Consider the following 27,518-nt stretch of genomic DNA (forward strand, 5'->3'; position numbering starts at 1 on the left):
TAACACTGTAAATAAAAGTATAACATAGAAATGGAGAGAGAGGAAAAAGTGGGTCATCTATTAAAAGAAGCTTCTACCATAGAAAATTCCTGTGTCTTATCCTTCTTTCAACTGCATCCTATGGAGTAGGGTAGAGAAATCGTTTTACTAATAACGGCTTGTTTTGACAAGATTCCCAAGCATCACATGAGCCGAAAGTAAAATGAAATGGAGCATCTTAAATGCAACTGGTTGCCCTTGAAACAGACATAATGCGGATCATTATTCCCAAAATAATAATTATGATACACCAAGATTCTGACATATTTCCCAATTTAGATCATGCTGCAAGCCATACAAACGGAATCATATCACCTCCTTTTCAAGTTTCAAAACTGCCATGAAGGCTTCTTGCGGCACATCAACTTTACCAATCGCTTTCATTCTTTTCTTTCCTTCAGCCTGATTACACAAATGGCAGCACACTCATAGGGGCAATCTCATGTAAATTTTTGGAATGAAAACTATAATCACGCATGCGGATTTTGTCGTCTCATTCTCACAAAAATAATTTTGCGCCTCCCCTAAAAGAATATAAGCCGAGCCCGAGACGACAGTTATTGTAATAAGCAAAATTGCAATTGATCTTTTTCCATTTCCAAACACTATCACGTGAACACGAAACTTTCAAGTAGTCACCTATCTAACTGCAAAATATCGATTGATGGCCTCAGAGCCACCAACAGGCCTCAATACTCCATAAAAGATAGTATGACAGTCAACAGAATTTGAGGAGTACCTGTTTCTTAAGTAATTTCTTTTTTCTTGAAATGTCCCCACCTAGAACAATGATATCAAAAGAGAAAATATAAATAAAGAGGAATCGGGGTAGGTACAATAGAGTAAGGAATTTAATGGGGAACATAATGATCATGCGAGAGGGAATCTTGTTTTCTTCATATTTGCATGGATTTCCCCTCAAAATGCATACATTAAAGGAACAGGAAAGACTTAAATGGTCCAGGTAAAAGTTATTCGAGAGGGGGAAAAAGAATTACAATCCAAACCCTAGGCAGTCTGTCTTACCGTAGCATTTAGCTAACACGTCCTTCCTTATTGCAGATAAAGCCTCACTAGCAATCACTTTTGAACCTATACAAGCCTGGCACAAGATTGCCAGCATGTGTTGCTGGAGTTAGTTGAATGGGAAAAGAAAGATTCCAAATATCCAGTTAGAAATCTCATGAACACGGAGTGTCAGACTTTTTTTTTTTTTGCCCCCTAAAGAATCATACATGAAAGAGTAAAGAGCGTATAGATCTTACTTGAATTGGAACTTTAAACATTTGACGTGGTATGAGCTCTTTCAACTTTTGAGTCAAAGCCCGCCCTACTGAATATGCCTGAAAATTTAAGCTTCAATTGAATTTCTGATAATACAAGGACAAGAATTCAGGAAAGTTAATAACTGTAAGGCATCTTTCAAATATAGTGATGAATGGCAAGCATTCATATACGCCAAAACATACTGTGCTTAGAAATGATAGCCAATTGCAGATAAAACCGCGCTTTTATGTCATAGATACATTCAACATGAAGTGAATAGAATGAAGTCAACAAGAACTGCCAATTACTAACGTATTGTGCCCCTAAATATCTTTGTGACTTGGTTCTTGGTGATATATTTATCCTTCCTAAGTAAATGTCATGTGTAAATACATATTGTAAGTTCTGGGATTTAAATCTATAAAATAATTCATAAAACGCACATTAAAATATAAAAGAAGTTGTCAACTTCTCTACATAAATATTTGAGTACAATGAATAAAATACTCTTGAATTCTTTTCTCTCATCCTAACTCTATGAAATGATCCTGAATTTTTCCATTTTGAACCCAACAGACTGAGATGGTGATGACTCAAGACTTCCAAGCAAGGGACAAGACATGGATATAACTACTAATAGATTGATTTGAACATCGTGAGATTAGAGGTTTGAGAACCATATAACTTATGTTGTTTCGATGTTGTTGTAGTCTGCATATCAAAACATTTTCTTATTAACCAACGAAACAAACTATGCATACAAACCTTACCAACTACTCTCTTTTTTTCTTTTTCTTTCTTTCTTTCTTTCTTTTTGCCAACTAACCTTACCAACTATTCTAAAGTATCTCACTTTTATGTGCAAGTCCATTTCCTTTCGCCTTGACTCTTAACACCCTCAAAAAATTTCCACTCAGTGGGTTGACAAATTCTAAAATTAGGAATTACTTTGATCCTTTCTCTATGCATGACCACCGTATTTAAACATTAGCATTTCAGGAAATGAATGCCTCCAGATTGGCAAAATGAAGAAAATCCGGGACGGAGTCAGCTTTGGCAATCAAGAACAGGAGAGAGACTTCAAAAAATATATAGAAAAAATAGAAAAGTCAACAGCATTATTTCCAACCATTGCATAGAGCTAAGGACTATTTATATGATGAGGTAACGTCCATTTACTCGGCAGGGTTAAAAAATTACCTTATCTTTGTGAACAATTGTAGACAATGGTTCCACTGGATCACCATTTATCTGTATGTCAAGTCTAATTAAATCACTTTCTGTGTACCTGAGTCAGCAAACAGAGTATTATAACACATTGACAGTTTCTAAACTCTCAGCCAATGTATTATGAATTTCGTCAAAGTCAAATGTATTAAAAGTCAACAAACGCATCATCTATTGGATAATAGTTTGATATTGCTAGTAATGACACGTATACTGAAAGGCCACTTAGAACAATGCCGCATTTACTTACATGAACCAGCAGATATTTTATATTATGAAAAGAAAAGAGATAGAGGTCAAAATGGAACGCCTGCAGTTACAATTATATTTGTTTATCTTTTAAAAACGACAGCATACCGGTTCAGTCACAACTTTAGGCATATCTCCCGTATCTAATGGATAAAATAAGGCAAAAGCCATATGCTTATTTATATGAAACAAAGCCTTCATAGGTATTTACCCAATAAAAACATACTCCATGCTAGCATAACCCTTACTTCTGGACTTTAACTGGTCAAAGAAATCACCAACCATCTGCAAAATTGATATTCACAGATAGAGTGAGATGCAAACAGGCCAAAACTAATTAAATATAAGTATATATAGAGAGGCCAAAACTCATTAAATATAAGTACATATAGAGACTTTAGAGTGGAGTGACAAAAAAAAAAGAAAAAGCAAGAGATCACCTCCGCTAGTGGTAATTCATAGGTGATTGATGCTCTGTTTTCAGTGATAAATTTCATTTCTTTAAATTGCCCTCTTCTGTCTTGAGCCAATTCCATAAGTGGACCAATGTAATCCTTTGGTGTAAGCATTTCAATCTGCACACATTAATCAAATAAAGTAACGTCAGATTTTACAGCACGGAATAGTCAATGTATTCAGACTGGATTACTTCAAATATTCCATCAGGGATACGGATTTCACAAAGTAGACGAAATAACCTTAACAAATGGCTCTTCAATTGACTTCCTTTTTCCAGGTTCAGGGAGTAAAGAAGGATTTGAGCACTCAACCTACAATAATTGAGATTAATGAAATTATTGCAACAAAAAACGTCAAACTAGAAAATATAAAGGGTATCCAATTAGCATCAATAATTTAGATAACAAAGACTACGTCATGAAAAGTGAGTTTAGGATCGAGAAGAAATTACAGTATCACCATTTACACAGTTCACCCTGTATACAACACTTGGAGCAGTTGTTATCAGGCTCAAATTGTATTCTCTCTCAAGTCTTTCCTGTAATATAAAGCTTTTGTGAAGATAATTTCAAGTTCAGGGAGTAGATATGGGTTTGAGCATCCAACCTATAAAATGCAGATATCTAACCTGAACAATTTCCATATGGAGAAGTCCAAGAAACCCACATCTAAAGCCAAATCCCATGGCACTTGAAGTCTCAGGTTCAAACTGGATTCCAGAAAACAAAACAGACTCTCTACATTAGTTTATTATTGAAAAAAGGAAATGAATTGTAGCATAATTTTTGGTTTATAGGAGATCCATATGTATTTTGAAAACAAAAGGGAGGTTTATGTGATTTCAGCAAGACCAGGAGGCGGTCTATGTAATTAACTCAAAAATATATTGAATCAACAATTTTAAAGTATGCTAATTCTGATGCACAAATTGCAATCCCTCTATATGCGTACATGCACACACATTAATATAATGCTATCAAGCACCAACAGCTAAAAAGATTTTAAGAAAAAGAAGAAAAACAGCTTCCTGCTTTGTATCGCCTAATTCATATACCTTCAGTGCAGCATCATTGAGCTGTAGCTTCTCAAGTGCATCACGTAGCTCAGGAAACCTGACAACAAAGTAGAGGAATGTAATTAATCCAGAGAACTTAAGAGTACCTAAATCCATCATTTGTTTATGGAATTGGGGTGGGGTTAGGAAAGCAAAAGAGAGATAACATACTGGTCTGCATCAACAGGAAATAGGCCACAAAAAACCATGGGAGTGGCTTCTTCATATCCAGGGAGAGAGTTCTCTGCCCGTCTACCATAGTGGGTAATAGTGTCACCCACTCTAGCATCAGCTACAGTTCTTATAGATGCCGAAAGATAGCCCACCTATTAAAATACACAAATAATATCACAGATCTACATCACTCAGAAACAAATAAGACAAGTGATCTATCAAGAAGTATCACTTTACCTCACCCGCATACAATTCTTCAACTTGAAGTTGACGGGGAGACAAAACTCCTATTTCATCAGCAAAGTAATCCTGTTGTGTTATAGCATTTGCTCAGCCAAAAGTACATAATTCCAGTAACAAAAAATGCCAGCATGCTCTTTAAATTGCAGTGGATAAAAAGGTTAAAATTATAAACACTCAACTCCAATGGATAACTGAAGACTGATAATGTAAAAGTCAGGTGGCTAAGATAGAGGATATAAAAAAGTAGGAAGAATACATCACCTTCTGACTAGCCATAAAATAAACTCTGTCACCTTTCTTTATAGTCCCATCTACAACTCGAAAATATACAATAACACCCCTATACGGATCATAGTAACTGCACCAAGAATCAAAAATTAATGATATCACCTATATAAACTTGAGCAAAAGGAGAGCTAACACACAAGACTAAAAGACTAGTTATTAGGTGTGACAGCCTCAAGAACTAAGGTAGCATCTTAAGTCTCAATAGTTTCCCAACATGCAACATAATGATACTATTATTTTGTCTTTCAACGAATTAAGTTTAACAATATTGAGGGAAAAATGTCCATACCTATCAAAAATTAAAGCCCTCAATGGCCTTTCAGCTGTTTCAGCAGGAGGTGGAATCCTTGTAACAATTGCATTGAGAATATCAGTTATACCTATTCCTTCCTAAAAAATAAAATACATAAATTCAATAATGACCCACTTGTCTGTAGTTATTTATCAGTCAAAAAGACAAGCCATGTATAAACACAAAAATTAATGACAGAGAGCTAACCTTCGCAGAGCAGAGTATTGCATTGCTACAATCTAACCCCACAATCTACAGAGGAATCAACTAAATGTTTCAACATAAAGAGTCATCCAGTAAAACTGATTAAAAATTCCAAGATATAGAACAGAGAAACTTGCAATGATTATGCATAAATGCTCTAGCTAAACACAAATTGTCAAATTTGTATTATCCCACCAGAGGGAATAACTATAATAATTTAATATATAGCAACAAAAATACTAAATAAATTAGTACATGTGGATACAGCTGTAATAAGAGAACGAATATTGATGGTAAGAGAAAAAACAAATAAAAGGCAGGGCCATGGAATCCTGCCCACTTAAAAGTGGATAAATTTACAGTCTCATTTTATAGTGGGTCTACGTTGACAATCAGACCTCTTCTATCTCTTTCATAACTCGATCTGGTTCAGCACCTGGAAGATCAATTTTATTCAAAACCTGTAATGGATAAGAAATTGTTCTTACCAAACAGAAAAATATATGGTTCCATCAATTGTCTTCGTAATAAGCCAAAAACTTGACAAAACCTATTGTTCATATGAGAACATAGTGGATATACACATGACGTAATGTCCGCATTTAAGTATTAGCCACTTTCATTAACTCCAATTCATTATATAGGTAACATGAATGTAAAATAATGAATCTATCCATGAACTATTATAACAAGCATGTCTAAGCTACTAGTAGATGACATATCCTTACTGGTATAACTTCAAGGTCGTTCTCCAAGGCTAAATAAACATTAGCTAGTGTTTGCGCTTCAACTCCCTGTTATTCAGAAAGAATTTTTGTAATAAAGGCAAAGTAGAATATAGCACTACCTGATAGTTAAATACATAAAAACTTAAATTATTAATAATTTAACATCAACTTCAACTGTTCAACATAAAAGATGAACAGTGTGTGATATATCTTAGAGCTCGGGAAAAAACATAGTTAAATATGTAAAGGTTCACCTGTGAAGCATCTACAACAAGAAGAGCACCCTCACACGCAGCAAGTGATCGGGAAACCTAGGCGTAGATGAAAGTTAAAATTGTATGAAAAAAAATCATAATAATAAAAATATCATATTTTTATCATCTTCTGATAAAAAATATCAGCACAGGGAAGGAGATGTACTATTATCTAGTTGTAATATATGAACCTTGTATCATAATGTATCATTAAGATTTCAGATCGACTCAGGGTATGACCAACAAGCATACTATGTCTAGCATGTATAGCAAGAAGTTTATTGCATTTTAAGACATTTTATTGTTGTTATTGTCGTCATTTTATACATTAGCTAAAGCCAAAAATAACTAGAAGGAAATGCATTTTCCGTTAATATTTTTGAACATCTTCTTAAGGTAAAAATAGCAATGAATATAAAACCAACTAAGCGTGGGATAAGGCAGTGGAGAACATCGCCAAAACTAGTAATTTTTTTCCAGTTACGTTTAGATCAGGAAAACTAGTGTATTGGAAAGCACTTGTATTCAGAAGTTTCCATTTGCAAATTAAAAAAAATGGTCTGAGAAAAATACTATTTGACGGCGGAGTTAAGTTGTTAAATGGGAAATCCACGACATTGCTTACGTCTGAAAGTAGCTTCTACATGGATTACAAAGCAGAGAGAAAAAGAAGAGGTGCGATTGCTGCAAATAGTAGTTCATATAATTCATATTAAGATGTAGCAGTATGTTGCAATAAACATACATACCTCGTAAGAGAAGTCAACATGCCCTGGAGTATCAATTAGATTTAAGCAATATGGTTCATTTTCAAACACGTACCGCATTCGAGCTGCCTGCCATGATCAAGTCTAGTTAAATGCTTTCTCTAACATTGCATAGAGGTGACGTTATCGAAACATGAAATCAAAAGTACATTTTACCAATTTCCCGGATCAAGTAAAGAAATAAACCCCAACTCCTAAAGATTGTAGCTCATGAGAGATTACAAAACTCGGCTAATTGAGAAACTGTAAGCTATTTTCTTTTCCTATCATTCACATATGCCACTTTTCTAGTGACGGACCTTACGGTGAGACCAGATTAAGAGGCTCGGTGAATGCACACTTTAACGAAAACAGCCACGCACGAGATACATATTTTTGCATCTCAATATATAAAGTAGACTAGAAGAAACTTTAATATTAGAAAATGCAAGAGTGCTGCTTAAATGTGACACAAAGAGGATAAGGTAATAAAAGGTGAACCTGCAGCTTAATTGTGATGCCTCTTTCTCTCTCTAAATCCATGTTATCAAGAAACTGATCCTTCATTTCTCGCTGTTGGACAGTACCAGTCACTTGAAGCAATTTATCAGCTAATGTTGATTTCCCATGGTCAATATGAGCAATGATGCTGAAATTCCTTATATTAGAGATAGGAACCTGGAAATGGAAAAACAAAATCCAAGATAAGAACATTTCACTGACAATTTTATTCAAACTAAAAAGTCCACCTCAAACCTTAGACAGACGGTCCTGGCCAACTTTGGCGGCAAATTCGAGGTCGTAGGCGCCACCAGCAACCTGGCAGCACACTCTGAACCTATTGACGCGAAAAGTGGCGGAGAAGGAAGCATGTTTGGAGAGAGAAGAAGAGAAGGAAGCTTCGAGGGGAACGAGAGAGAGTGAAGATGAGAACTGTAATCTGCTAGTGGTTCTTAGAGTTCTGGCTCGTCTTGCTTGCCGTTGTTGATGGTGGTGCAACTGAGCTTCACCGGATAAGAGCAGGGAGCCACAACAAACTTCTGCGGCCATTCTTTTTGAGTCCACGTATTTTGTGTTTGCTTTTTAATTGCGAGGTTGGTGGGGCCCCTGCGATTTGAAGTGGACCCACTTCAACGACCCAGGTTCAAACGGTGTCCTTTCGCATGACGCTGAAGCCCAGTTTAGTTTTGGTTATTTCATTGAGGCCCAATTTAGCTTCCAAAGCAAACTGTGCTGGAGGATTTTTTTTTCCAATTATTTTTAATTTATTGTTGCATTTTTTTTTTCAAATTATAAGGGTGGATGCTAACAACAATTATAAGTGGAATTAAAATGGGAACTCCTACTAATGGAAAATTTTTCATGCCGCTAAATGACTCATTGCATCTATTTTAAAACAAATCGTCTTGTAGTATGACAAAAATAAATGTTTGGATCTAACATTTTTCTGGTCAAAGAGTCTCTCCACTACTCTTTCTTTTCATTTCCAAACACTTCCCATGTCAATCATTAAGATTGAAAGTTTAATGGTCTAGATTTCATGTTTTTGAAATAATTTTATAAAGTATTTTTTATTATTGTTTTGAATTATATTGACTAAAATTTAGTAGTTTTGCTTATTTATTTTTGAAAACTTAACATTTTATTAATAATTTTATAATTATGAAATCTAAACCGTTAAAATCTCAATTTTATAGCTAAGATGAGAAGTGGATGAAAATGGAGGGAAAAGAGGGTGGAGACACCCCTTGCCCCATTTTTCTTACAGATTATTTCTCCCTTCATTAATAAAACATACAAAACATTGCTTCTGGTTTTTTAATATAAGATATGCTCAAATTAGTTATTTGTCACAAATTTATGTTGATTTTTCTAAAATACTCTCTTAGATCATTTCCATCTAAACTTTCATTTAATGTAAATTTCATGCAATTAATAGGGATGGGTTAAAAAAATGATAAGTGTGAGAGACAAAGTAAACTAAGATCATATACTTATGATCAAAGTCAATTTTTCAATTAATTTTTACATTAAGTACCAGAGAATAAATCAGTTTTTTTATGATTCAATAAATCTCATAAAAAAAAGGTCATTGCTAGTAGGGGTATGCATGGACCAAACTAGACCGGGTTTGTTATCAGCCTAAAGTCTGGTCCAGTAAAGATCTCAGGCTAAAAAAAAACAACCCGAGGTCTGATCCAGTCCAGTACCAACCTGAGGTTGGGTTGGATTGGACTTGGTCCTCTGGACTGCCAGGACTAGTTCAGGCAGTTCAAGACCTAAATTTAATTTTTTTTTAAATTTTTTTCTTCAATAGGTGGTAAGATTGTAATTTACTATATAAAATTTTGCACATATTTTAATCCAAAGTTCATCAAATTTGATCATTCCCTTTCAATTTCCCAATAATGTCATGTTTTATTAATTAATCCTCATTAATATAGATCTTATATTGTAGAAAATATATACACATATTCATTACTTAGGAAATTAATAGATAAATCTTGATTATTTGAATAGAAAAAAAACTTATGTAGAAAAATTAAATCAAATTAAAATTATATAAATAATAATTAAAAAGAAATTGGGCTAGACTAGACTAGACTAACTGGTTTGAGGAGCCAGTCCCTAGTTCAGTCCAGCTTGATGAGACCTGTCCAGTCTAGTCCAGTCCAGTATTGTTTCGGGCCAATTTTTTCTGGACCAGATTTATTCAGATTGAACCGGACTATACCGGATCACTGGGTTTTTGCACAACCCTAGTTGCTATACATGATAATGATGTCAAAATTAGAGTTTCACGCTTTCTCCTTCTCTTGGGCACAAATCATATATAATGATACAGCACACACTGACTAATTATTCACCATCTAATGGGGACATAAACTTATTTTTTATTTAATTTCCCTTTAAAAAAAACTTTTTGACCAACCCTACTTTCAATATAGTAAAAGTGAGTCAATTCTCTTTAAGCAAAGTCAAGAATTCGAACTTTGTGATTGGAAAAATGAATTACGTGGAAAGAAAAACAGGCAATATTTAAACTCAGTTCAATAATTTTTTTTTTTTGACCAGAAGATCAATAATCAATAATAATATTGTAATAAGTATGTTAATAGATAAATGTATAGAAAAGCAGTTCTTTTGAAATATTGATAGCTTTTTATTAAGACAACTGAATTCGTCATCCTAATCATCAAGACAAAATGTTTAATATCCGAAATCACTTTCCCTGAAAGTCAAGAAAACAGCATGAGCAAGAAGAACTCTAAAATAACTTTTGGTATTTAAAAAAGAAGAAGAAGAAGAAATGTGTTGAAAAATGACACCAAATAAAAAAATATACAATTGGGGTTACTTTTAGGTGAAGTAAAATGGGAATGGCGGGCGAAAAAAACAAGAAGAGAGGTAAAAATTTGGAGAGGAGCTAAATAGACAAGAGGTTGGCAGATTTTGGCTCAGGAATTGGAATTTTCACAACTCACGAGTGACAGTTCCCCGACACACACAAATAACAGCGCCATATGCTGCCAAATTCCAAAATCAAAACTGGCTGCGCACTTTAGATTGATCTTCTTTGCCCACATGCCCTTCTTCCTTCCTATTTCTTATTAAATCATATTTTTTTTGACCGGATTATTAAATCATAATTTAAAGTAAGCTAATTGCTTTCAGTATATTTCACCAGAAGCAAGAAAAATTTAAATATCATTAATTCTAGAAAAATTCTATTATAAAAACCTCTTGAATTTTAAAATCTCAAATCAAGAATTATTACAAAAATGTGTTGTCATCTACTTTTCAAGTATAATCAGTTGCTATTAAAGTGTAGTAAATAAAACTGATTTGTAATTTTAAAATCCATGAAATATTATTTTGGGGTTTTCTCTTAAGTTTATTTTAAAATTTAATAACTCTCTAACTTTAAGAAAATAACAATTTACAAAAATAAATGAGAAGTACAATTATACATTCATATGATAAATTTAACAAGGTGAATTGTATTAAAAAAAAAACACTCTCTAAGACTGATGGGATATTTAATTAACAAATCATCAACAATAAAATAATTGTTTATACCTAAGTTGAGTTGTAAGTTCACTTGATGATTTTTTTTAATTATGTTAAAGCAGTTTAATGAGAATAATTTGATAAACAACTAACATCTGTCATGCCTTGTAACAATGAAAATAAACAAATAAATAAATATTTCATGTGATGGAACCAATCAGGGGTTGGTGTTGGTGGTGACAAAAACAAAAGAAATGGTAAGGGGCTAATGTTTTGTTTTGCGTCATATCTGGGGGATTCAGTCTGAGGACCCTCGGCGTTACCAAGGCTGCAGAGTACTGAAGAGTCATCTGTGTGGGTCTGTTAAAGAGTCAAGTTACGTTATAGAGTATACATTTTGGGCGTGGCCCCGCCAGGGCAAGCCAACAACACAGCAGATGCCGAACTAACCATCAGTGACTCCACCATTCACATTATGGTCCAAACCGGTAGTATTGCTTTTGTCGTATGCTGGTTCAAAAAAGAAGCCTTCAGAAAAGGGACATCGCCACGCCATTATTTTTAGTCTCTGCTTTTTCAAACTTTGGCTTCCCTCATTGACAATGAAAGGGCATGAGCCAAAGGAAACACACCCCCGCCCCTTTCTTCTGCTTTCTCTTCTTTTCATGTCCTTCTCTCTCTCTCTCTCTGTGCCAAAGTTTCAAACCAAAAAAAAAAAGCCGTTTGAATGGAAGTACCTGAGACAGACAGACAGACACAGACCGAGGGGTCCTCTGCCTCCAACTTTTCTTTCTTCATATTCAGACCAACCATGTCTTTTTTCTTTCTTCTTTTTTTTTAAGATCTAACCACGCCCAAATAAAAAAACCAAAAATGAATTCTCAGTTCCATTATCCATCTTAACATCTTTGACTGTCTGTACAATTTGAATCCCTTCCCCTCCCCTCATCCATCCCTAAACGCTATACCCTTCTCCCCAAGGAACAATCTTCCACAAGAAAAAGCAATGGAACAAAAAAAAAAATATACATATGCTTCACCACATGTCCTGGGATGTACAAGCTAAGTTGTCAATCTCTCTCCCCAAATAAAAACCAAAATCACATCCATGCCTCTTTTTTTTCCCCTCCCCCACTCTTTTTCCTTTCCTTTCCTTTTTTTTTTTTTTGAAATAATGAAAGAACAAATACATACTACCCTAAAAAGCGTTTGAAAGAGGTTAAAAGAGAATGAAACAACCGAATTCATAGAGCTTGGGACATTCCTCCCCTACCCATTTTCTTTTTTGCAATGGCTATTAGAAAAATGTAGCCATCAACAAAGAAACTCCAAACTTTGCTCGTTTGCAGAATTCACTGATATACATACCCTGTAGGGGTCCTCTCTGCTGAGATAAGGGTTGTGTCCCCTTAAGCATGCTCAAAATTAGTCTTGGTTCAATTCCAGTAGTTGTCACTTTCTTTCCCTGCGTGTCATTTGTCCTCTACAAAGATTCTGTGTATGAAAAACCTAAATCTTTTTGAATATAGCTTGGGATCAACGGCTGAGATGGAGGTGGGATCCACTTGCAGCGACTTGTATGCATGTTCTAGCTTTTTGGTAATATCGTAGTCTTGGAGAATGTCAATGATACCAAAGAAGAGGATGACGTCCAATATCTCACCACCATCACCCCCACCATCCGAAGGAGATGAATTGCTACTTCCACTACCCTTTTGCTCCAATCCTATCCTACAAACTCTCTCGGCTCTGGCAGGAGTGTTTGTTCCTAACCGGATTAGAGGCTCCCTGATATAAACATGGAGAATGATTATGCTCAAAATCAGAAACCAGCAATGGATTATTGACTAAACTTGGCTAAAAGTTCATGTGACAACCTAGCAGTTCGATACAAATGTTCACGGAGGTTAACTTTTTTTACAAGGCAAGCTGAGTAGCACCTACTTGCTATATGTTTATAAGAGAATCTACTGACATAAAATATTTGCATAATCAAGATGCAAATCACCTATTAAAAAACAAGGCAGAAGAGGAAGCATCATGCCTAACATAGCAAAACATCTATGTATGATTAAAGTTTCAGCATCTATTACTACTTCGTTTACCCACCATTCGGCTAACAACAAAAGCTTTGCGCTTATGAGGAAGAATACAATGACCCCACCAACAATTATTGTCAACAAAACTGACTTCTGTTTCGCCTAGATAGCACACGTCATCTTCAGTACAACTCACGAAACAGAATAGATCCAACACTCACTAGCCCACTCCCAAATCATATTAAAAATGGCAGTTAAATATAGTGCTCATTCATAGACATTTGCTTGTTTGTTTTTCAGCTGTGGCAATTTGCCATTAGTAATTATTTGCATGCAAATGTGCCGCCTTGATATTTTAAGATAAAAGTATTCTACTAGTGTTTGTTGAAAACCTGGGTCCTTGTGCACTAAAGCTCAAGCACGTGGCACATGCAAGGAAGTGAAAGGGATCGCCATCAATGGGACCCAACAATGAGATTGTTGACTTGGTTTCCAAAAAAAAGAACTAATAGATGGGAATTTTTATGCAAACCAAAATTTTACAACGTTTGACATATAATTGCATAAAGATTTGGGAGTTCCTTGATATTTCAGAAGCTAAAAAAAGATGCTAGGAGAATAATGCTAAAACTTAAAACGGTTCATTTGATAAAGACGACTAGGTAGGGATTAAAAGAAAGAGACATACCGGCTACTAGGTATCCACCTCATGTCGTGCATCTCATCGCCAAGAAAATTTCTCTTTCCTGATCAAGCCATAAGCCAGTATATTTTATGTTTCCAGTAGTAAAATCAAACTCATCATAGAGCACAAGACAAAACTATAAAGCAAGATAAACGAAATACAACCTGAACGCAAATCATATGCTGGACTTTTCTTTTCATCATCTGAGTAATCATCACGAAAATGAAGACCAATCAGAAGACTGTAATCCATGATTCCCTCTGACTCTAGGAATTCACAGTCCTTGTCCAGTTGCCTGAGTAGAGTAGAAACCATTGCATAAGACCAATCTGAAGTACGGAAGGGAGAATGTAAAGCTGTATGCATCTTGGAAACTATACCATTTAAACTTCTGAAACCAAGACTGTTCCAGTCGAAAGACAAAATTAAGATCGAGATCTTTGAGGGTAGTGGTTTCATCAATTTCTTCCTGCGGCTTATCTGTTGTACGACCATGAGAAGAACCTTTGAGGTCAAACCTCTTATGGATCCGGTACTCAGAACAGAACACGTTGCCCATCACAATAAACCTGGTCTGGTTTTGCAAAGAATTTTTTTGATTTCTTAATTAATTTGCGACAAGCAATTTGAAATATCAATCACTTCAGGGCAAAATTTTCATCTTAAACCATACCTTCTGACCTCCAATAGGCTTGACACAATGAACGCCAAGGAATTTTGTAACAAGGGAGTTCTTGTATTGACAAACATGGTTGTAGTAACTTGGAAGCATCCTGATGAGCACCTGACAAGGCCACTAGTGATTATGGAATGCCCAGAGAATAGTAACCATAGCTCATTCTGAAAGCCAGATCTTACCTCACCAGAGACGCCTAACAATTTTCTTTACAAAATTAATGCATTTTCCAATCATGCCTATAATTTTCTTTACAAAATTAATGCATTCCAAGTCTAGTGGTTTGCAACTAACCTTGACTTCCGACTTCTTCACGGTTTTAATAATGAATCTGTCATCTTGAGTAAGGTAAAAGAAGCTTCCACTTTTCCCAGGAGATGACATCTCTCTGAGCGAGTCATTTCCGCAAATAGCCAGCATATAATCCGCCGGATCTATTGCAAATAACTCCCTTAAATGTCTAAATGCCCAACAAAGAAGGAACCACAGAATACATGCATAATTAGTCGAAAGCCCGAATTTCCATACATGGAAATAAATAAATAAAAAATACTAATCATTCAAGTAAATCTATCTTCACCTGAAGACGATTGGACAATAGTCTTTCCACCTGAAGTCCACTGACTGATGCGGAGGCGTACACTTAGATCCTTCTGGTGGAAACCTCGTCCAGAACTTCTCCTTCGGATCAAAATCTCCCTGCCTAAGTTCTCGCATAACCGAAGCATGCTTCCCAACAGAGTACCTGAAGAGATAAACAATTTTACAATAATTTAAATTTAAATTTATTTCATCGAAAGATTATAGCAACTCGGATAAGCTAACGAACAAATACCTGATACCCAGTTGAAGATTAAGCATCAAATCGTAGTTCTTATGCCCCTTCGATACAGTTTGACCTGGTCTCTTCAGATCGCCATCGGCCAACAGACATGGACTTTTCTGGAACTCGCCGGTATTTGCTTCCTCCCCGTGAACAGATTCACTAACATCACCGTATAACTCAGATGGCTCAACGATATCGCAAGTAATATCTCCAGCTTCGCCGTCAAGTTCCCAGATGCAAATCCGGGGGAAATTCACATTCCTCGATCCGTCCACCGACGACCTCTTCCTCGCCGTCGTCATCATCTCAGTATTCTTCTCCCAATTCCCAGTAGAGCTGATTCCATCAGCCCAAGTGAATACTCCCTTCCCCTTTGGAACACCGTTCTCCCAAAACCCTTCATATCGATTCCCATTTGTCCAAATCAAAACTCCTTTGCCAGAGATCGCACCATTCTTCCACTCACCCGCATACTCATTCCCATTCTTCCACACGTACCTACCTTCTCCATCTTGCAAATTGTTCCTCCACGATCCTTCGTACACATCTCCATTCGCGTAGCACTTCTCGCCAACCCCATGTTTCCGATCAGCGACCCACGTCCCACGGTACATCTCGCCCTCAGTACCAATGAATGTACCGTACCCATCTATTCGACCCGCCTTGAATTCGCCCTCGTAGGTAGCCCCAGATGGCCAAGAGAACTTGCCTCTTCCACAGGCTTTACCTCTCTTCCATTCACCTTCATACATGCACCCGTCCGCCCACAGATATTTCCCAGTACCGTGTGGCACATTCCGCAGTAAAGTACCAGTATAAAGATCTCCGTTCAGGACGACATTCTCTACGGCGCGGGTGGCGACGTTATGGGCACCGGAGGCAGGGACGGTAGGTGCCACGCGCCGCAGCCCAGCTTGGGTCCGAGGCCGACCGAGCACCAGACAGGGAGGTGGGACCACTAGCTCAATTCCTTTCTCTTTCAGTTCAGATTTTTTCTTATTCGCTTCGTTGGCAGGTGTGCTGGGATTGATGCCTTCTTCAGTAGGAATGAGGAGCGTCTGTTGCATGTTTTTCTCGGTGAGGTTGCGGGGAATCACAACCGACAGACATTCGCCGGATAATGCAGCGCCGGCGAGAGAAAGAGAGAGAGAAACAGAGACAGAGTAATGGAAACAGAGTTTACTGTGTGGGGTGGAGGCGGATGGTTGGTGGCGGTGGCGGGGGCAGCGTCCACATTGTGGAAGTGGCGTTTGTGTCGCCTGTCTGTGAGAATCAGAGATAGCCAGAAGGATGAGACTCAGTACCTTTTTTTTTTTTTTGGGCTGGGGTGAGTTGCTAGCTTGACTTTAATGGCCAGCCATGACCTTGTTCCTCTCTCCTCTGGGTGTCTCGTAGATTTTGGCTTTGTTGGCTAATACTTCCTTTCACGACACAAAAGGGGTTTCGGATACCCCGCCCTCCTTAATTCACACATTCATCATTCGACTCTGGATTATACAAATATGGACATGGACATGGACAGGTGAAACTAATGTAGTGGGAGAAGCCACTTAATTAATTTAAATAAGTTACATAAATTAATATTGACTAAGAGCTTAGTAAGAGATTTTTTTTAATTATTCCAATTAGTTATCTTAAATATTTTTTTTGTACTTATATTATATGTTTTCAGTATTAAAATAATAAAAAAATGTAGGATTTAAAATATAAATAAATAAATAAATCTAAAAAGTGTTTATGCGCGTATGGGAGGCTGGGAGGGGATGAGGAAGGTGGCAGAGGAAGGTGGTAATCACGTATGAGTATGAGGGCGGGCGGGGGATGACAATGTTGATGCGCGTGAGGGGTGATTCTGAAACAGAATCACAGGAATAATTAAAATAGGAGGGTAGTTATTTGTATATATTATTATATATAGCGTTGGCAAATATATATATATATATATATATCGCATGGCTGTGTGGGTTGTGAATTGTGATACAGTACTTCTTCTAAAATAAGGCGTGCCATTGGATTTGTGCGCCGCGAAACATTAGCAGTTAGCGGCTATGTACATGCTAGTAGTCAACAACATGTGGCCAACTAAATTCCATGCAATTCCACCCAAAAAAACATTGTTTGTGATAATTAATTATCTTCTTTTTTTTTGCCAAAATATTACTTTAAATTTTTGATACGAGAATTAGTTAGAGATTTAATTTAATTTTAAATATAAAATTTTGAAACAAAAAATATAAAATCTTAATTTATTTTATTTCTAATATTTATTTTACTCTCAACTAATTCTCATGGTGATTTCATCAAGTGATAATGTTAATAAATACTACCTCCGGTCATAATTATAAGAGTTAGTAGACTATTTTGAGAAAATTAAAGAAATAATTTAAGTTAGTTATTTGTAATAAATAGTATTGACTAGAACTACTATTATTAGAATGACTATCTTGAGAAAAATATATAAATATGAAAGACAAAATGAATAAGGATCTTATATTTAAGACTAAAATAAAAGTTAAATAAGTTCTTATATTAAGGACCGGATGTAGTAATATTTATTTATTACAAATAATTAATTTAACTATTTTTTTAATATTTACAGATTAATTATTTATTTAGTCTTGTACTACCTCTGGTCCTTAAAATAATATCTTGTTTGATTTTCATTTTGATCCTAAATATAATATCCTAATTCTCCTTGTTTCTCATATTTATGTATTTTTTTAAGGTAGTCATTCTAATAATGGTAGTTTTAGCCAATACACTTGATTGACAAGGATATTTTAAGAATGACAACACTTATTTATTACAAATAACTAATTCAACTTATTTTTTTAATTTTATTAAATTAGTCAACTAATTCTTATAATTAAGATTAGAGGTAATGCTAAACACTAAAAATGGGGAGTATAACATTACTGCTGGTGGTAGTTCTTGTCTAGTTAACGTAAGGCGCTGTAGGCGTGCAGCGTTCCGAATTCTGTTGTTGATGGATTATTTGAAGTTCTTTGTGGACGGTAGCAACGTTTAAGTTTGAATGAAAATAATGATAACAAATTTTAGCTGTTTAGTTAATTACAACAGTTTATTAAACTGTTAAATTGAATGAACGACAAAATATTATTTGAAATAATTTTTGTCTTCGTTAAATAAGAACCAAACTTGCTTCCAATTACTTATGCCTTAATAAATTATGGATAATATTCATGATTCAAACGCATCTTTCCAACCAACTTCATACAAAGTTGAGAATCCCCATTCCAAACTGAGTAATTATAAAAATGTTTTGCAAATCTTGGACCAAAAAAGGGCAAAATAAAAATAATAAAACTAATTAAAATGCATAAAATAAGAGCAGATAAAAATTCAGGAAGAGAAAATGATAGCGTGCTTCTTTACTCGGCGCCACAAATGCTACAGTGAATGACATTCACTTGAAAGTCTTCGGTCACAAAAGCCAGCCTAGGAATTGTAATGATATGATAAAATAATTCACTAACATTTTTTATAAGAGGACAAGTTTATATCAAGGAACTAATAATACAAGGGATAGGTCAGATAAAGACATTAAAAAATAATTAATTCACATAACTATATATCACAAAACTTTTGAAAGTTATTGAATACCAAACATAGGATAAATCATAGAAGATCACTAATTCATGGGGTTATGAAATGCATGCCATTGAAGCTGAAATAAACTATTAAAAACATTATTCTTAGATGTAAGAAATATTTACAGCAGACAAGTCTTACACGTAATTATACACCTTGTAAATATTATTAACTGTCATCAAATGAATGAATGAATGAATGAATAGAATAACTGTCTTAGTAGATTATGAACAAAATTCATCACCCAAATGTGTTTCCACTTTCGAACTCCATCCAAATCCAAACGCTATTCAATATTTGAAATGCGAGAAAACATCCAGAGTTAGGAAGGCACCTCACTTTCAGTAGTACCTGGGTGTGGTATTCTAATGTTTCTATCACTTGTATTGGTGTTTCTTCAGAACCTCCCTATACACAAGGGAAGCAAGGATCACAAAAACAAAAAAGAAAAACGAAAATAAGAAAAGATTATCACATAATACCATTAAGAAAATGGGAAAGTAGACAGAGATCACGGTTAGGTCAATTTCGATGGATTTAGTCAAATGTCAGTACCATTTTTAACTATTCAAATAGACGAGGGCAGGATTCCCAGTTCCCTTGTTCCCTGGCCTCCCAGTATCCTCCAACATAACGGTAGGTATTGCTGCCTTTGGCCTTCCCAAACCACCTTGGCTTCCAACCTTTCTTTTGCGTTGTCAATGCCTAGCAGTTCCAACCTTTCTTTTGAATAAAGGCCATTGCATAATTCAAAGTGTGCAACTCGAATAAAGTAAATCAGATGCATGAACCATACCTGCCGCTGTATTTTTTCCAGCCGCAACTTCTCAGTATTAGCCATCTCATATAATCCATTCTCCAAATACCTTTGATCGGGTCTTAGCCTCGAATCCGTAGGTGGCAGCTTCTCCTATTTGTGAACTCTCGTGTAAGAATTAACAAATCTTATGAACAAAGGTATATATAGTATACAGATAGAGAAAAAGGGCAGTCTTCTGAACAGTTACCCTGAGCTCAGGTGTGATTTCATTTAATGTAATTCCGAACTGTGTAAGATTATATCTTGTAGGGTGTTCGGGTGGTTCGCTCCGCTTCCATAGAAGATGAGGTTTTGAGGAGACAACGGAACCTTTTCCTTTCCTAGCATTGTCTCCAACTACATAATGCAAGCTCTCGTCCCACTTCCCTCGTAAAGTTGCCACTGTTCTACCTTTCTTATCTGCCACTTGGCCGTGCACCTACAGCAGAACTTAAATGACGCAGACGAAGTTATAAAAATATGTCGACAGAACAGAAAGAATCATGCAATTCAGAAAACTCTCTTAAAGAATTAAAAAAAAAAAAAACAACAACAACAACAAAAAGCCAACAATTGTGCAGTTTTATCATTGACAGCAAACAATGATTTCAGTCAGGGCGAACAGACTCTTTGCATCAAATTTGCAAATAATTCACAGATCAGCAACAACAAGAATTCTTATCCCATTAGGTGAGGTCAGCTATACAGATTGTATGATATTATTGTGCTCTATTAATAACCAAATCATTAGATAGGTTGTTAACCAAAAGGTTTTGTTCAATGACCTCATTAAGTATTCTTTTTTGTCTTCCTCTGCCTTTTTCCAGAAGACCCCATACTGTTTGATCTACCCTCTTCACAGGTACTTCCAATAGCCTTCTCTATATTTATCCAAACTACCTCAAACGATATCAACCATTTTCTTTTCAATAATTCATAAATCAGTATTAAAAAAAAAAAAGTGCGAATAATAACGTGAGCATCAATTTTTAGACTTCATGCAAAGCAGAAGACCACCTATTTAGGACAAAAATCCATTTATATTTTTTAATGATTTTTTTCATCTCTGATTCAATTTCCTAAAGTCCGAAAACCTTTCTGGTTGACTAAGCTACAGAGAGAATTTTTAGGACCAATGAAGGTGTTCAGTAGATCAATAAAGGTTGCCCATAAAAACTCTAAATATAACTGTCTCCTCTGCTTTTTTTTTTGGGTCAAAATAACTGTATGCTCTGTCAGACTGTACCAATTCGTTATCATAAGAGAACTATGAAGGGGAACATTACATTGCTAATGTCAAGATAATAATACATGTCAAAGGTATCAAGAATATGACTCGTTTTAAACAACCAGTTAGATCGCACATCCAACAAAAAGGAGCAAGGACGAATCATATAGGAGATGTAGAAAGGGCACCTGGTGAGGGTTTCTGTTGATGATTGACTGCTCCTTGAATTTAACCTTGCATGAATACTCTCGATCCGCCTCTATACTCATTGTACCATAATTATCACAGTAGAGTTTCCCTAAAATGAGGTTGTAAATGGATGTTGTTACCTGATGGTAGAATATTAACCAATCAGCTGGCATCTTGGATGAGATTGTCAAGCGCTACTCATGTGAAAACATACCTTACTCCACCGAAAGACTTGTCCGTCGTCAAACTCTAAAGTCAATAAACCCATAGGATCAATCTGAATTGAACGACCCCAAAATTTACTTTTTACATTGATGTCACCCCAAAATTTCCAACAGCTGCCCTCACAGTGGCATGCAATAACCATAGGATGATGACTGACCTATTTCAGTATAAATGATACATAAGTAATTCATTCCCAACTGCCAAAACATTTTATTTTAACCCCAATATCATCCGAATACATACATATGCCAATATTTCAATATGCCTATCAGATTGCTAGCGCTTTCAAAATTTATATGTTCTTTTCTTTTTTTTGGGGAGGGGCTGAGGGGTATTATTAATAAGGCAAGTTTTTCTAAATATTGAATAAGATAAGCACACAACACCTTTTCAGAGATAAAGCGGATTCCCTTGTCCGGATAATCAGCTTCATATGTCTCACCCAACAAAGGATTAAACGGTTTGTAAGTTCTACCCTCTGTGGAAGCATAACTTGAAATTGCAAATGCAGCTACATATAGCATCCTCATAAGGTTGTTGCCCTGTTACATGCACCGGGGATGCCGGAAGGAATAATTAACCAAACACAGGCTATTTACTGAAAAGTGTATGAATTCGGCTATCCCTAGAGAATGATGTCATTTACAAAACAATGTCAGAAGGAACTAACCATTTTACCCCACAAATATGCTTGATCTAGAAGATAAGAGTACTCCAGATCTTCAAAGCATTTCTGTAAAGAGGAGAGGGGCTCATTGAAGTAAACCGGCAGACAAACTCTAGTGAGATCCTTCCCAATATTATCCTTTAAAATTGACCACAGACTGATTCTCCTCTCTTTCTCAACAGGATCGGGCAACTTCTTTCGCCGCTTGACATGAAGATAGTTGAACCCAACAGACCCTATACTTAAATTTGCTTTGCATTCACCATTACGAGTCACTTCTTCTCCAGAATCAAGTGATGATCTATCTAACTCAGATCCATTATTTTTATCACTGACTGGTGAAAGAATGTCACTTGAATCGAAGAAGGCATCATAGTCATCATCGGAATCATCATGCCAATCAAGCTCATCAAAAAAATCGCTTACACTCCCCTCTGCAATACATTAAAAAGAAAAATAATTAGCCTCTCCTAGAAAGGTGACCTCGCAAACCTAGGGGAATTTACGCAACATCACACCCCTTCTATCAACTCTTCTCTGTTCCAAAGCAGTATTACAAAGGTAGAACTGACAGGATCATGACCAGATTGAGCCATATATCTCTCCAAAATCCAAACCCTTTCAGGATCAATACAATAAGAGGACTTGGCATCCGCCAAAAATAATCACACATATTTACAATAAAGCAAACATGAGTTCGGAATAGGCACTACAATATGTAACTGACGAAAGAGACAACTATTGCAAAATTTCCTTTTGGGGGATGCTTAGTAACCCAAGAATACCATTGCGGTAAAAAAAAGAGCCTAAAATCTAGAAAACAATGAACAAACTTAGGGTACGTAACATTGAAAATCTGTGCGATAATCTCATAAATACCGAAAGTATTGCAAATTGTTTTCTTATACTATCGTCGATTCACCACGTGGAGCTCTCAAGCCAGAAAGAATCATATAATCTCTTATTAAGGAGGGAAATGAATTATATGAATTATTTCATTCGACAAATAAACATAGATTATAGTGTTTCAACTTTCAACGATAATTTCTTAAACGAAAGCGCAACATTGCATTACACTTTGAAAGAGAAGTGAATGCAGATTGGTATAAAGGAATCACACTAACCGCTATACTTCTCGTAGACTGATCTAAAGGAATCTCCGTCCTCTTTTGACTGCTTTCGGCTTTCATGGACAAAGGTGTTCTCCAGGTCCACCTTTTCTGTCTGTGAGATGTTTCGAAATAAATGAAAGTCAACCAAAAATTTAAAAAGTAAAAAGAAATATAATAAAATAAAATCCTTAGCATGTTTGAAGTAATCGAACAATCTTGAGAGCACGAGGAGATAGAAGAGAGGAGGTGCAGATTCATAATACATCCCAGTCATTCACAAACCTCATGGCATACATCTTAGTCGTTCAAAACCCGTACAGCTTTAGTAAGAAACAAAATTGATTTGCTAAACTTGCCATCAATGACAGAACTATTCACATGTATTCTTGAGGACTCTAGATACGCTTACCTCCAAATTGCGTAAAGCGTCCACTAGTTGCATTTGCTTGTTCTTGAGGACCACAATCTCCTTATACATCTCAGTAAGCTGGTCTCTCATGATGTGTTCACTATCATGAATAGCAGCCTCGCTGATGCCTTCTTCTAGGAGGCGTTGCCTTAATTTCGCGGTGGAAATTACAACAGATTCTGCTGGAGCCATAATCTCAGCATTTGACAAACGAGGGAACATATCTTTTGCGGCCTGCAATGCCTCCACCCATGCTTTCTTGTCCTCCCTGGTCTCCGCCCGCAATTGTAGCCTCTTCTTCGTCCCTGTATGTATAGAAAACCTCCTCTCATCTGATTTACTCTCTTGAATTGAACAGACCTACACAAACGTGCACGTAGCATTCAAAATTCAAAACAATAAACGATACACACCACATTATGATGGTAACATTGCGAAACAAAAAATATATTGTTGAAATATAACTTGGAGAGTCTACATATCAGATATCGAGCATCAATGTGACATATATATTACATCATAAATAATCATCAAAAGCGGAATTAAGAAACACCATGAGATGGATTTCTCCGACGGGCTTGCAGTGGCGAGATGAGCGACCGCGACGAAAATTTGTTCCACAGAGACTGTCTAATCCAATAAGCAAGGACCCCGTTTCGACTTCACGACTGAGCACGACCATACGGGGACCATTGATTTTGTAATAAGAAAGAACGCCATCGAGAAGAACGAACCAACGAGGTTGCCAACCTCGACCATAATTGATCCACTTATATAATATGCCTGATATTCCATTTCCGACAATGTCATTGATCATCACCTCCCGCTGACCCACCGGCACTTGAAGTTGCCGATAGATTTTCGACGACACGGAACGCTGCGGAAAACTGGAGGAAGCTCGTCGTAGGAGAGGGATTTGGACCTTTGGTGAAAGAAAGAGGGTCTGCGGGAGTGGCTTTTGGCCGACGACGGAGTTGAGGGAAGCCTGTAATTCATTTCCGAACACGACGACCTGGAAACAGACAATGAGGTTCGACCCAGTTTGGGATGGCACTTGTTGAAGAAGTGAAATGGATGCAACAGGAACAATGTGAAGCAGCGACGATCCAGGAATGATCAAACTATTGGCAGTTTGTTACCGGAGATGCAGCCTCTCAAAAGAGAAGCGTTATTGGAGGCAAAATCAAGCGAGGGGACTCCCCGCGAAGATAGTTTTTTTTTTTTTTTTTAATTCCCTCAAAAAGTAATAATCTGTTAGGTAATAATGAGGTTGCGGACAACTAAGCATATTTTTACACTTAGATCTGATTAAAGATCTAAATTAAAAAAGAAAAAATTACACTCAGGTCCCACAGAACACAATTAATATCAAAAAGGTCCCTCGAAATCGCGAAATGATTCTGAAGTCTCCAGGGACCTGTGTATAATTAATTCTAATTGTGAAATTACGTAGTTACCCTTGTTAATTTGAACCTATTTACAACCTCAACAGTGGCTGTTAACAACCCAAGAAGAGGTGGTTAACAACCTCAACAACGCCCCTGGTATTCCACAGAGTGAGTTGTCATGAGCACTGTCGAGGTTGTCAATCACGTCTTCTCGGGTTGTTAACAGCACTGTTGAGATTGTAAATAAAATTAGAACCTATTTACAACATCAACAGTGGCTGTTAACAACTTGAGAAGAGGTGGTTAACAACCTCAACAACGCCCCTGGCATTCCACAAAGTGAGTTGTCATGAACACTGCCGAGGTTGTCAATCACGTCTTCTCGGGTTGTTAACCGCCACTGTTGAGATTGTAAACGAATTGTTGCAATAAAATTAACAAGGGTAAGTAGGTAATTTCACAATTAGAATTAATTACACACAGGTCCCTGGGGACTTTAGAATCATTTCGCGATTTCGTGGGACCTTTTTGATATTAATTGTATTCTGTGGGACCTGAGTGTAATTTTCCCATTAAAAAAAAATAAAGCTGCATGGAAAATAAGGCCCTTGCTCTTCCCAAATTGCCCCTGCCATTAAATTTTTACCATAGTTAATTTTCATCCGCACTCACTAGACCCTACAAACTACGATCACTGTATGGTGCATGGTGGCAAGGTTTCTTCGTTCTCTTTCGCATCTAACTGCAGCTGCAAGCATGAGGGTTGTAAAAGAATTTGAATCTATTTAGTTGTTTTCTAGTGCGCACACTTGCTATTTTTGCACAATGTTGATGATAACGGAAGAATCAAACCATTAGGGACATGGCCCACTCTAGATTCCTAAGCGGAATCGACATGATTAAGCTCAAGCTTTGTGATTTTTTCATTTTTTTTCTGTATTTTAGTAGCACCCAAATACTTCTTCTTTTTTTGTATTAATTACTCATTATTCATTTTTCGTGAAGTGAAATTTCTTCCCCCTGCTTCTGGAATCCATCAGAAATTTAGCTCCCGTTTGGTATGAAGCATTGAAAATGAGGGACTGGGATTGGGATTGCAATTGAAAAAAATCATTAAAATAGTACTTAGTATGAGTAATTGTTTGTTATATGGGATTAGGGAAACCCATGAAGGTGGGATTGGGGAATACCACTTCCCCTCATGGTATTCTCCAATCTCACATATATGGCTTTGGCTAATCTCATATATCAAATAATCTCTTATACTAAACACTCTCTTAGTAGATTTTTTCAATTGTAATTCCAATCCCAATCCCTCATTTTCAATGCTTCTTACCAAACACAACCTTAGTACTTCAATAGTAGGAAGAAAATACATCAAGGACTCCTAGGCCTCCACTCAGGTGGACTCGCCTCACTCTCCGCTTTGGTTTAGATCCACCTTGCCTCCTTCAGATAGCCAAAAGGCGACGGAGAACGTGCCTCCGGTGAGGTCCCTTGCATCGATGATGATGGTTAGTCAGATCCACAAGGGAAGAGCCTCCGCCATCCGTGATGAAGGTCGGCCTCACAAGCGACGTAGGGCATGTGAAGATGGTGCTGCACAGTGATTTTAGAGTCCAATGAGAGTGGATGAAGATGAAATATGAAAGAATAAAGATCTAATTGCAAGGGCAACCTTGAAAGAGCAGTGGCTTTATTTTTAGAGTTTTCCCCCCATTTGGATGCTCAGTCAGATCCACTTATATATTTGCCTGCCAACCCATTGCTAGTCAACGGATTGTTAACACCGTTAACATCTATTAAACAGTTTTAAACATAAAAAGGGCATGCAATTAGCTGTGTAAACTCAAGGGTGTGTTTGCTACGAGAGATTTGGATTGGAGGAAAGGAGAGGGAGGGAAAAGGATTTTAATTATTTTTTTTTGTTTGGCAACACATAAATTTTAGGCAAGAAGAGAAAATTTTAAAAATTTTCCTTCCCCTCCCCTCCAAAATTGGGAGTATTTGGAAAGAAATGACAATATTTTGTCATGTTATAACTATTATGTTCATATTTTGTCATGTGATGACCATTATGCCCATATCTTAAATAAAATAAGGGTAAAATTATCCATATTAAAAAAAATTTTCCTCCCCTCTCCTCATGAATCAAATAAGGTAATATTAAAATTTATCCCCTCCCCTTCTCTCCATTAAAATCCCTTCCCTCTTTTTCTTCTTATTGAGCCAAATAGACCCTAAAGAATCTGATAAAAAAAAATATACAGGGATCCAATTCAAAATAAAAAAAATAATATAAAGACTAGAGAATTAGTTTTTCCTATTTTTTAACGTAGGGGCCCAAGGAGGATACGAAAAGTTATTGTTTATAAACAAAAAAAATTAACAAAATTTTTTGGGGCCTCGTTACTTGTCCTTTCTTAATT

General features: G+C 36.3%; 3 protein-coding genes across 3 annotated transcripts; all 3 read right to left on the bottom strand.

The window, feature by feature from the left end:
- Positions 1 to 38: 38 nt before the first annotated feature.
- On the bottom strand, positions 39 to 8,273 carry LOC114727592 (translation factor GUF1 homolog, chloroplastic). The gene is made up of 22 exons (XM_028914291.1): positions 7,980 to 8,273; positions 7,725 to 7,901; positions 7,227 to 7,313; positions 6,478 to 6,534; positions 6,224 to 6,289; positions 5,894 to 5,956; positions 5,499 to 5,543; positions 5,289 to 5,389; positions 4,973 to 5,069; positions 4,706 to 4,777; positions 4,466 to 4,620; positions 4,295 to 4,352; positions 3,869 to 3,949; positions 3,692 to 3,778; positions 3,480 to 3,551; positions 3,222 to 3,356; positions 2,993 to 3,066; positions 2,506 to 2,593; positions 1,305 to 1,382; positions 1,066 to 1,141; positions 779 to 819; positions 39 to 441 (listed from the first exon to the last, which is right to left on the bottom strand). The coding sequence occupies exons 1-22, from the start codon at positions 8,271 to 8,273 to the stop codon at positions 346 to 348; spliced, it is 2,100 nt and encodes a 699-aa protein (XP_028770124.1). The 3' UTR covers positions 39 to 345.
- Positions 8,274 to 12,223: 3,950 nt separating this feature from the next.
- Positions 12,224 to 16,860, bottom strand: LOC114728730 (phosphatidylinositol 4-phosphate 5-kinase 1-like). Its single transcript, XM_028915675.1, has 8 exons — positions 15,470 to 16,860; positions 15,215 to 15,379; positions 14,929 to 15,094; positions 14,632 to 14,742; positions 14,339 to 14,532; positions 14,123 to 14,253; positions 13,962 to 14,019; positions 12,224 to 13,022 (listed from the first exon to the last, which is right to left on the bottom strand). Exons 1-8 carry the CDS (start codon positions 16,525 to 16,527, stop codon positions 12,707 to 12,709), a joined length of 2,199 nt encoding a protein of 732 aa, XP_028771508.1. The 5' UTR covers positions 16,528 to 16,860; the 3' UTR covers positions 12,224 to 12,706.
- A 2,776-nt stretch (positions 16,861 to 19,636) lies between these two features.
- On the bottom strand, positions 19,637 to 26,592 carry LOC114728448 (oxysterol-binding protein-related protein 1A-like). Its single transcript, XM_028915360.1, has 11 exons — positions 26,531 to 26,592; positions 24,255 to 24,822; positions 23,702 to 24,061; positions 23,305 to 23,404; positions 22,184 to 22,614; positions 21,900 to 22,055; positions 21,503 to 21,670; positions 21,288 to 21,428; positions 20,080 to 20,310; positions 19,869 to 19,982; positions 19,637 to 19,777 (listed from the first exon to the last, which is right to left on the bottom strand). The coding sequence occupies exons 1-11, from the start codon at positions 26,590 to 26,592 to the stop codon at positions 19,637 to 19,639; spliced, it is 2,472 nt and encodes an 823-aa protein (XP_028771193.1).
- Between the last annotated feature and the right edge of the window lie 926 nt (positions 26,593 to 27,518).

The sequence above is a fragment of the Neltuma alba genome, unplaced genomic scaffold (assembly GCF_004799145.2).
Source record: "Neltuma alba isolate B1F8T4 unplaced genomic scaffold, ASM479914v2 tig00002446_pilon, whole genome shotgun sequence".
Classification (NCBI taxonomy): Eukaryota; Viridiplantae; Streptophyta; class Magnoliopsida; order Fabales; family Fabaceae; genus Neltuma; species Neltuma alba.